Genomic DNA, 11,439 nt, shown 5'->3' on the forward strand with positions numbered 1-11,439 from the left:
TTTGCTGTCTTGAGTTAGTTATGAAAATAAATAATATGATCTTAATAATTAATATTAATAAATAATAAGACGAGATTGAAAATAAAAAATAGTGGCTAGAAGGTGGTTCTTTCCCGAGAGTTCAACAGCATTGATTAGCAGGTATCTTTGGGGCTTGGCCTACCCCTGGCCTACTCAGAAACTCGGTGGTGGTGGGAGCTGTGAAACAACAGGAGGATAATAAGGCCCCTGGATAGTGGGTGTTCAGAAATGACATCCCAACATGTGTGCCCTTGGCGATGTGTGGGCTGTTCTGCCCAGTAATATTTCCCAAATAACTCCCCCCCACCCCCGGGGATGGTGAGTATCGGACTCTTTGATGCAATTCCACACCTGTGCACAGCAGGACATAAAAGTCAAAAACTGCTTGGAGTTGAGCTCAGCTCCCAGGGCCTTCGTGGACTTGGAGCCCGTTTAGTTTTCCCAGCAACAGGGCGGCTGCCATGTGTTTTTGACTGGCCAGTCTAGCTTGCGGCCTTGGGATGCCTCCCACTCCACCAATGACAAATGTTGACCTTGCTTCATTTCTCCTTTCAAGGTCAGCTGAGGTGGTGCCATCCGGCCTGACTTAGACGAACTTCACTGCCCTGCCTGTTTTAAGTGAGCTTTGTTAATTACTCTGGAGTTGTTCTGTATAGCTCCGTGTCACGCTGGGCTTTCAAGCATTGTTTGCTAGATCCGAAAGGGGAGAAAGAGCGGTTGAATTTTCTGGCCTGCTCGAAGGCTGCTCGTCACAGGATCTCAGTCTGACATACCTGACTTTCCAATACTAGAATAGCAGTTTCATGTACTCCGGGTCATGCTCTGCCCTCTTTAAATATACAAGGCAGGCTGGCAGGGAGGGATTAGCTAAATCCTGGCCAGCTCTCACTGCCCTCCCTGCTCACACCGCTTGCCCTTCTCGGTGGGCAGACTCTGTGCTTGAAGGTCTGCCGGTCATCAGGGGCTTTGTAACAATCCCTCTCGATCGTCTTTTGATCCGGCTGAAAAGGGACAAAGTTCCCAGTCAGAGTCCCTCCTCATCTGTTACTAACTGCTGCAAAAGGCTCAGTTTGAGAATGGTAAATATTTTTATAGTAACTGATTTGCTGATATTATCGTGCGTGCTTTCCTTCACTATCTTACTTTTACAGGTAGTCCTTAAATCACAGTTGGGACTGGAAGTTTGGTCACTAAACAGTGTGGTTGTTAAGCAAGTCACCACGTGACCAGATCCAATGTTACCATAGTTTTTACTGCCATCATTAAGTGGTGAAGTGAATCCAGATTCCTCTTTTGACTTTGCTTGTTGGAAACTGGCTGAGGAAGCCGGAAAGTGGGATCAGGTGACTGCCGGACATTGCAGCCGGTCACAAATGGGAGCTGGTTGCCAAGCACCCAAATTGCAATCCGTTGACCACACGGGTGGTGTGACGGTCATAACTTTGAGGACAGTCTCTGGAGATTCTCAGTCTCTTCCAGGCCACAGTTATCCCAAAGGTGCTTTTTCAGGAGGCAACGGGACTTCCGTGTTTTTCTTTGAAGACATTTCGCTTCTCATCCAAGAAGCTTCTTCAGTTCTGTCATAAGTTACTCACTACTCAGGTGACCCTGAGGACACAGACCTCCCTCCAAGTGGCCTCAAGGACTCCCTAAAAGAAGGCAAATGACCAGCTGTCCGCAAGGAGTATAAATCCTTCCCTTCTCCAGAGCTGAGGAAGCTTCTGGGATGAGAAGCGAAACCTCTTCAAAGCAAAACAAGAAAGTCCAGTTGCCTCGTGGAAAAAGCATATTTAGGATACTTTGAGGAGAGGTTCTAAGTAACTGTTTTCAGTGCTGTTGTAACTCCAAATGTGAAATGTTTGTAAGTCAAGGACTTTTGTACTTTCTCTTTTATAAACTACTTGGACAAAGTGTTGGATTCCTAAATTAATCAGTTTTTCTCATTTTTTCCCCTTCCCTTTTAAAATTAGGTTTTCCAGTTTAAGTTATCAAGAGGAGGGGGATATTAGCTAATCTTCAGCCAGTCGCGATCTAGTCTAGCTAGTTGAGTAAACATTTTGTAAGTCAGAATTTTTTTTTTACCCCACTCTGAGTTAGAGTTATTGGTGGTGGAAGGTGGGAGTAATGCTTCGGGCAGGTCCTTTATAAGGCAGGCATCAGCATGTTTCTTCCTTGTGTGCCAGCCTTGCATAGACAGATACGTGAAGGACTCTACGTATCTCTGGAGCAGTTGGACTCTTTGCAGGCAATGCTTTTGTCAAAGAACATTCACTGTTCCTTCTGTTTTTAAATGTTATTGTGTTTCCCTCTGCAGAGGACAATTCCTTTGTCTCCTGGCTTAGTTTACAGAACTGTACTTCTGGGATGTTTGTGCTGCTGTGTGATCAGTCTTCTTAACCTTATTTTATATTATCTTAAAGAAAATCAAAATCCCTTGCTCTTGCCCTACTTGAAGTGAGTGAGATTTATTTGGACCTATCTAGTCCTTTATAAAAGCAAATCTTCACTCATGCACCCTTTTGGAATCCAGGCTTCTTGAGTTTGCTGGGACCGGATTCAAGACAGACACGGGGTTGTGTTACAGAGGTTGGATCTTGCTGCATGTTGTATCCTGCATGGGAAAAGATGCCCCGTGAGAGCATCCGAGCTTCAAAATTATTTGGGCTTCACCTGTATAGAGCTGATTTTGCAAAATACCGCCTAAAAGAAAGTCTGCTTATCTAAGAAATTAACATAAAGAACAGAAACAGCAACTGGATGAGTTTTCAAGTCGTGAGCATCTTCAGTGGTATAACTGTTGCCAGTACCTCTAGATTAGGAGTTTCCATATGTGCTCAGAATGCTTTTGTTACCCTACGTAGTAACAAAAGAGAAGACTGAAATGAAATACTTCTTTAAAACAATCCGTGCACCACTAGAGGTAGGTCATCAGAAAGTCCTGTTCTGATAAATATCAGCAAGGGGAACTCTTTGGCGATGCTCTTCCTTGAGATTCAGTGGTACAACTTTCTTGATTCCTTCACAGCAGAGGTGGGGAATTATAGCCCTTTAGGACTTGTGGACTTCAACTCCCAGAATTCCTGAGCCAGCACAGCTGGCTCAGGAATTCTGGGAGTTGAAGTCCACAAGTCCTAAAGGGGCCTTGGTTCCCCACCCTTGCTTTACGGGGAAAGCCAACTCAAATAGTAAAAAGAAGATGTTCGCTCTGCTTATTATATGTCCAGGTGGGGGATTGCATATACGAGAAGCAAAGAGCCTTATTAAATCCCCTCATACCCAGCCATTAAACATTAGAGATGGGGGAATCGGGAAAGAAGACAGGAAAATTGATCCCCTCTGGGAATTTGGCAGGAATGTGCTATGCGGAAGGGATTTTAACGTATGCCGTGGCTTCTGCTTATGTCAGGGCTGATCAGCCTATTTTTGCCAACCGGGACTACAGCTTTTATTTTTTTTTATGTTTTGGCCTGCAGGGAGGGCAAATCTTGATGGGGAGGGTGAGGCATCATTTTGGAGAGGGTTAAGGGTGGATGACTTAAGCTTTGCTGGGAGTTGAGACACCTATTTTGTACTTGAAAAGCCCCCCCCCCCCCAAAACAATATCAGCTTACTTAGAAGTTTCCCAAAGCTTTGTTTTTGGCCCCACAGAGCCTCAGAACGGGCACCAGCAAATGTGTGTTGCTTCTTCCAGTCTTAATTGATGTTAGTAATGTCTGTGTTGGCCTTGCCTTGGCACAGAGCTCCAGAAGGGTGGCGAAATAAACAGGGCCCCGGGTCTCCCTCTGAAGCCCCACCCTTACCTGGCAAGGATGGGAATGTCTTGACTGATACGCATTACGGAAAACTAAACGTCTTGTTCTCTTCTCTTCATGAGCCTGAATGCTTGCTTGGCAGATTTTTCCTCAGGGAAGGGAGATTCTGGGATCCAGATTGCTCAGAGATGTTCAAAGGCAGTGCAGCTGAGCTCCTCATGGGTTCTTCTTCCTTCTAAATTAGTGTTTTTCAACCTCAGCAACTTTAAAATGGTGGACTTCAACTCCCAGAATTCCCTAGCTAGCACGCTGACTAGAGAATTCTGGGAATTCAAGTCCACCCAAATAAAACAGCGGTTCTCAACCTATGGGTCGGGACCCCATTTGGGGTCTATCGACCATTTCACGGGGGTCGCCAAGCAAGGCTGTCCGCCATTTTTTCCCCTTTTCCGGCGGGTGCCTTACCTGCCTTGGGCTGGGCCAGCTGGTGGTCGGCCTGCTCCGTCTCTGCCGCTTGCCAGCTACGCCTCGGCCGGCGCAGGGGGCGGAACCACACATGCGCGGTGCTCCCGGGCAGGGAAAGTCCTCGACTTAACGACCGGTTGGGTAGTCCTCGACTTACGACCAGTTTAGTCCTCGACTTATGACCGGTTTAGTCCTCGACTTATGACTGGTTGGGGGTCGCGGCGTTAAAAAGGTTGAGAACCACTGATCTAAAAGTTGCCGAGGTTGAAAAACCCTGCTCTAAATGCATAGCAGGGGGGAACGTGCTGAACATTGTACAAGTTATGGTGACTTTCCTGGGGGAGCACTTAAAAAGAGGACGTGTGGACCGAAGAAAAATCTACTTGAGGCTTTGTTTCAACGATGTCCTGGTCAAAAGATAAGATGCAGTGGCAAGTTTTATTTCAGTTTCGTTTTCACGTTTGAGCCATCAGAAATAGAGTCTGAGGTGGCACTTACAGGACCAGAGTTTGCAGCCACAAGAAGGGGCATTTTTATGCCTGTTGCACACGAATCTTTGGATGTGTCATTTGCCTCATGACGATGGCGTCCCCCTCAAGCCGCTGCTGGAATTTTGTTGCCTCCAAAGTACGGAGGGCCTCATACAAGTAGACTTGGCCAAAACACTTGTGGACAAGGAGCAGAGAGGGTTTACCCCCCACAAGTGAATGGCTTAGTTTGCCTTGCAAAACCCCTGTTTGCCTTTCAGACACCTGACCTCATCAAGATGGTGGACCTAGAGCACAGCCAGCTCTGCCCCTTTGTTCCCTCGAAGGACTATCAAGACCCTCTTCCTTTATCTTAAGACATTTTGCAAGCGATGGAGAGCATGAAAGAACTTTCACTGTCTATAAGCGCGGAAAGCTCTGGAGCATTAACTGACTTCCAGTCGCTGGGAAACGGTTCAGACGGATCTGTCCATACAGGTAAAAACCCTTCAATTGGTATCCGATAATAAAAGATAAAAGATGATGAAATTTAAATCCAGATTGTCTCTAAGCAGAGCAGGGCCACCGCCTTTGATTTTATCTCACATCGTGTAGATAAATTTCCCTTGATGTCTTCATAGGTATCTCTGAAAAGCAAGTGAGATAACCCAAAGAAGTTAACTGATGGGCATCATTTCATATTGCCTGTATTTTGTCTAGATAAGGATTGCTTTAAGTGCTTTATTTTCTAAGTTGCCTAGACAGAAAGTAGATTTGGGGTGGGGATGGGATCCTTCTAGAAATAATTGTGCCTGCTCTGAATTCAGACAGGAATGTTGGACTGTGTGTTGTTGTGTGCTGTCACTCGTTACAATTAAGAGTGTGTGAAACTTGGAAATACTCTGGAGTGATTTTTGTGATAGTATTTAGCACTTCTCAGTACACACCCCCAGTCAGATCCCCCAAGCGGGCTGTGCCCCGTCCTATAAAGCCTGGCATGCTTTTCATTTTGTTTGGAATTCTTTTGAGAGGAGAAGAAGAGGTGAGGGCTAGAAAAGAAAGGCCAAATGCTGCTCAGAGCGCAATTCTTACAGAAAGATGGATCTGATGTAGAGCGAGAGGGGTCCTTGGCGCTCTGTGAACTTAGTCGTTTTCTTGCAAACGTGTCACTACCCAAAGTACTGTAGGTCAAGGCTTTTCAACTTTTTCACCCATTGTACCACTTTTAGGATATGGCAATATCTGAGTACCACCAGTCGCCTAGCAAAGTGTCAAAAACTTGATGACCAAAAAAAAAAAAGGGAAAAAAGTGATAAAGTACAGGTAGTCCTCGACTTACAACAGTTCGCTTAGTGACTGTTCAAAGTTACAATGGCACTGAAAAAAGTGCCCCCCAGGCCACAGCCGAGTAAGACACCTGCCTGCCCACCCGGCGGTGCTCTTCCTTCTGTCCGAGGTTTTCATTGTTGGTTTTCTGTTGAGGATTGGGGTGGGGGGGTGTTTGGTTTTTATTCCCCCCCCCCGTCTGCTGGGTGGTTGCAGCAGGTTTTGGTCACTTTACATGACCCTGGGACACTGACCGTCATAAATATGAATCCGTGGCCAAGCATCTGAATGTAAATCACAAGACCCTAGAGATGCTGCATCATTCCAGCTGATTGGTACTTCTTCAGGGCTCAGCAGAAGCGGCCAGGATCACCGCCGAGCTTCAGCTGGAGCCTGGAGCTGATCCTGGCGCTTCCACTGAGCCCTGATAGCCCCGAAGCCCCAATCAGCTGGAAAGCGGCACTGATCCTGGCGCTTCCACTGAGCCTTGAACGCCCTGCAGGTCCAGCCATCTTTCGCCCAGGCTTGTGCTATGATGCCACCGGTTCAGCTCATTCCCCTCCCCCGCTACCACTTTTCTAGGATGGTTGCGTACCACCTGCCAGGTGCCAGTGTACCACAAGTGGTACCCGTACCACTGGTTGAAAAGCCCTGCTGTAGGTAGCATCCCCAGTGCTGAAAGGGAAAGAGATTGGCTCTTAAGAGGCGCTGGTGGTGACTCTCCCTGGTCTGTCTGGGTCATGAAACGTCTGCAAGAAAACAGCCCAGCTCAGAGAGCACCCAGGACGCCTCGTCCCAACCCTGAGCTGCAAATATTCTCCTTTATTGATGCAGAATAACACTTATTGGGAAGAAACCTGCATTTTTTATCCCAGAAGGGCACCTGGCAGTGTCTTAAATTCTTCCTTGTCATTTCAAGAATTCAGATTACACAAAAAGGCCTTCTTTATATAAACTTTGCTTTCCAAGGCGGTGGTGACGCCTAAGGGTTCAAAAATGGTATTTTCTGTTAACCTCTCTAAAGCCACTTCGGCTGCCTGGACCACATAGGAAACCAGCTGTTTGCTCCAGAGCCTAAGACAAAAACTAGTGGGTAAGGAAAAAACCTTAAGCTCTGGACTTGCAGGGGTTCTCAACCTTGGCAACTTTAAGACTTGTGGACTTCAACTCCCAGAATTCCTCAGCCAGCAAAGCTTAGCTGGCTCAGGAATTCTGGGAGTTGAAGTCCACAAGTCATAAAAGAGCCAAGGTTGACTACCCCTGGTCTAGAGTGTCATGTTGGCTAGAACTACTCGGATAAGAGGCTTCCAGGTAAGTGGTCAGGGATGACAAACGCTGAGGCTTCCTCTTTCTTCCCTTGGCAGATTCTCTCTCGCCGGCCTCAAGCCCCTCATCTGTGAATCTCACCGCTCTTCCCAATAGCAGAGATGAGCTGCCCAATGTGGCCTTAAACATTGAATGCAGAATCTGTGGCGATAAAGCGTCAGGCTATCACTATGGAGTCCACGCTTGCGAAGGTTGCAAGGTAAGGGCTTCACTGGGTTGTTGTTTTTTTTTACACTGGCACTAAACATTATGGGAAGCTTGGATGACAGCATCAGAGAGCGGAGCTGTTGAAAAGAATAAAAATGAGATTCCCCTTCGTTGCGTGGAACACACTTTGTGGAGAATATAGGTTGTTTTGTGGACACGCAGCTATCAAAACGGTTTAAGGGACCTTAGGGACCTTTTTCCTTTCCAGGTAGAACAATCCCTATTTCTTAACGATGTCCTACAACATCTGCATTTTCCAGGAATGCAGCGGGCATGTCGGAAAGGAGGGGTTTAGCTGTTTACTAATAGATTGTCCCCATGTGATTGGATCTGTGACCTTTGAAACTCTTGTCTGGAAAAACTGGAAGCAGATTAAGGTCCTGGAAAATGTTGGTTTTGGACCTATCGATAATGCAGAAACGCTCACTAGAGTGAGAATGGGGGCCCTTAAAAAGCCCCGTGATCTGCTGACATTTCACAAAGCAAAAAGGTGCGTCTGACCTTCTCTACCAGTGCAACTCCGAAGGAGTTCTCGACTTAACGACCACAATTGGGCCAGAATTTCCATTACTAAGCAAGGTGGTTGTTAAGCGAGTCACACCTGATTTTATGACCTTTTTTGCCATTAAGCAGATCCCGCTTCCCCCGTTTGCTTGCCAGACCTGGCTGGGAAGGTCACAAAGAACCCAATCATGGGACCCTAAATTGCTGTAATCATCCTAACTACAGGCTGGTTGCCAAGCAACCAAATTTTGATCACATGACCGTGGGGAGGCTACAACGGTTGTACATTTGAGGGCTGGTCATAAGTCACTTTTTTCAGTGCCATTGTAACTTTGAATGGTCACTAAATGATTGCTTGTAAGTTGGGGACTGCCTGTATGTGGAATACTAAAAAAAAAAAATATTGTTCTTGTATGATGACGACTTTAGCATTTTCCATGATGATGGGATAATTTTTTAATGTAAACGGGTCACCACGATATGAAAAAGATGTGAAGACTCTAGAAAGGGTGCAGAGAAGAGCAACAAAGATGATCAGGGAACTGGAGGCTGAAACATAGAATGAACAGTGGTTGGAATTGGGGATGTCTAGTTTAATGAAGAGAAGGACGAGGGGGGACATGATAGCAGTCTTCCAGTATCTCAGGGGCTGCCCCAAAGAAGAGGGAGTCAAGCTATTCTCCAAAGCAGGCAGGACAAGAAGCAACAGATGGAAACTAACCAAAGAGAGAAGCAACCTAGAACTAAGGAGAAATTTCCTGACAGTGAGAACGATTAACCAGTGGAACAACCTGCCTCCAGAAGTGGTGAATGCTCCAACACTGGAAGTTTTTAAGAAGAGACTGGACAGCCGTTTGTCCGAAATGGTATAGGATCTCCTGCCTGAGCAGGGGGTTGGACTAGAAGACCTCCAAGGTCCCTTCCAACTCTCTCATCCTGTTATATTCTGTTATATTCCACTTTACTTTTGGCTCTCTTTTATTCTGTGTGTCTCTCAAAAGCCAAACTCTAGCCTAGCTGTATTTACTTCCTATAGTGCAGTGGTCTTACTAGAGGTTGTGCTTAAAACGGCACCGTCCGTCCCCTTGGAAGATGGGTCGGTTCCCCTTTCCGAGTATTCACGTTTTGTTCCCTGACCCTGTCTGTCCTTAGGGCTTTTTCAGGCGAACCATCAGGCTAAAACTTATTTACGACCGATGTGATCGCAACTGCAAAATCCAGAAAAAGAACCGAAACAAGTGCCAGTACTGTCGTTTTCAGAAGTGCCTGTCCGTTGGGATGTCTCATAATGGTAGGTAAGGGTGTCCGTCAGTTTTGAGGGGGCTGCTGGGATTCTCCCCACAGGGGCAAAGCCGGAGGGGCCGGAGCCGTCCGTCCGTCTACGCTCTCATAGGCTGCTTCGCCATTTGTTCTGGTAAGGGGAGCTCAGCGCAAACGTAACGATGTCCTTGCACAAACGGTTTTTGCAACGTTTGGTTAATGGGTAACTCTGCACAAATGTTATACATTAACATATATGTAATGGCATTTTGTTTAGTACTTTTTCCTTCCATTTATGTTCTTTGAAAGTCCACGGGATGCTTTTTTCTTTAATTGAGCAATTGCAAACTTGATATGGAATGAAATCCTTGCTGTGTCATGACCTAGCAACAGCAACCAAATCCTACCTGGCCTTGAGCCACCTCTGTATTGCAGGGAAGGAAAAGTCTGATGACATCCCCCAGATGCGTAATCCTTCTGTTTTTCCTTCCTCGAGATACTTCTGTGTACGGATTGGTGCAGGATAGGTCTTATTTTCCGTCTCCTGGTCTGTAAAAACTGGATATATATCCTTAGATTTATTTTAAGTTTCTCAGACTGCCCAAGGATCTGCTGATGCCGTTCTACAAAGGAATGATTGAGACTGTCATTTGCACCTCTGTAACTGTCTGGTTTGGCACAGCAACCAAACAAGACAGACACAGACTCCAACGGATAGTTAGGACTGAGGAAAAAAAACCCAGCTGCAGCCAGCCTGCCTTCCACTGAGGACCTGTATCCTGCACGGGCCAGAAGGAGGGCTGAGAAAATGTCTGCAGACCCCTCACCTCCTGGACATCAACCCTTTCAACGTCTTCCCTCCAGGCGACGCTGTAGGGTGTTGCACGCCAAAACAACCAGAGACAAAGACAGCTTCTCCCCCCACAACCATCACTCTGCTGAACAACCAATTCCCACAACACACTCTGTGCCCTACTAGGATGTCAGACCACCTGGTAGAGGGCAGTATTACCTATTATGCTTCTCCTCTTTTCGTCTTTCCTATTTCCTAAGCTTCTTTTGACTATAACTGTGTTGTTTGTACCTCATGATTTATGTTGATTGCCTTCCTTTAGGATCTATTATGATTTATGTTGTTTGCTTATTTAGTATCCTGTGACTGTCACTGATTTATGATGATTGTATTTTATGATTATCAAGATTTATCCCTTGTTGCTTGTATGTACACTGAGGGCTTCTGCACCGGAGACACATTCCTTGTGTGTGCTCAGTCACACACATTGGCCAATGAAGAATATTCTGTTTTCTTCTGCGCTGTTTCCTCTGCCACCTCACACCGCAGAACCAACAGAGGCTACAGTGTAAATCCCTCAAGGCTTGCAGGATTAGTCTAGCATTATCTCATGGTTTGAGGAACAGTAAGCTGCCTTAATCCTAGAGCAGAGGTGGCACCATGTTTTGTCTTGGAATTTCTTTCTGCCGGAGGTGTCTGACAAGAGTAGCAAATCCTTTCTAAGGAATTCCTGGCACAATGTAACAGGTGCATCTGTTCCATAAATAAAGGTTTCAGACTGGAAGCACTATATATATACATCCTACCTTCAGCTCTCAAGCATCAGTAACCATACTTTAGTTTGATGCAGGATTTTGGAACTTTAATGTTATGCCAGCAATACAAAAGAAATGTATTTAGTTATTTCTTCACAGATCTTCCCGTGTCAGAGAGAGAGAGAGAGAGAGAGAGAGAGAGAGAAAAGAGAAGAGGGAGGGAGGGAGGGAGAAGAGAGAGAGAGAGGGGGAGAGAGAGAGAGAGAGAGAGAGAGAGAGAGAGAGAGAAGAGAGGGAGGGAGAGAGAGAGAGAGAAAAAAGAGAGAGAAGAGAAGAGGGAGGGAGAGAGAGAAGAGAGAGAGAAAAGAGAAGAGGGAGGGAGGGAGAGAGAGAGAGAGAGAGGAGGGAGGGAGGGAGAGAGAGAGAAAAAAGAGAGAGAAGAGAAGAGGGAGGGAGAGAGAGAGAGAGAGAGAAAAGAAGAGAAGAGGGAGGGAGAGAGAGAGAGAGAAAAGAGAAGAGGGAGGGAGGGAGAGAGAGAGAGAGGAGGGAGGGAGGGAGAGAGA

General features: G+C 46.3%; 1 protein-coding gene across 1 annotated transcript in view; it reads left to right on the forward strand.

Annotated features, from left to right (window-relative positions):
- Nucleotides 1-5,010: 5,010 nt before the first annotated feature.
- PPARA (peroxisome proliferator activated receptor alpha) overlaps nucleotides 5,011-11,439 on the forward strand; it is an 11,927-nt gene continuing 5,498 nt past the window's right edge. Inside the window, exons 1-3 of the mRNA XM_015814620.1 lie at nucleotides 5,011-5,203; nucleotides 7,396-7,556; nucleotides 9,221-9,359. Coding sequence (XP_015670106.1) covers nucleotides 5,098-5,203; nucleotides 7,396-7,556; nucleotides 9,221-9,359 — 406 coding nt within the window. The 5' untranslated portion in view covers nucleotides 5,011-5,097. The remainder of the gene's footprint in view (nucleotides 5,204-7,395; nucleotides 7,557-9,220; nucleotides 9,360-11,439) is intronic.

Source organism: Protobothrops mucrosquamatus, unplaced genomic scaffold (assembly GCF_001527695.2).
Source record: "Protobothrops mucrosquamatus isolate PMUCROS unplaced genomic scaffold, P.Mucros_1.0 scaffold268, whole genome shotgun sequence".
NCBI classification, from domain to species: domain Eukaryota; kingdom Metazoa; phylum Chordata; class Lepidosauria; order Squamata; family Viperidae; genus Protobothrops; species Protobothrops mucrosquamatus.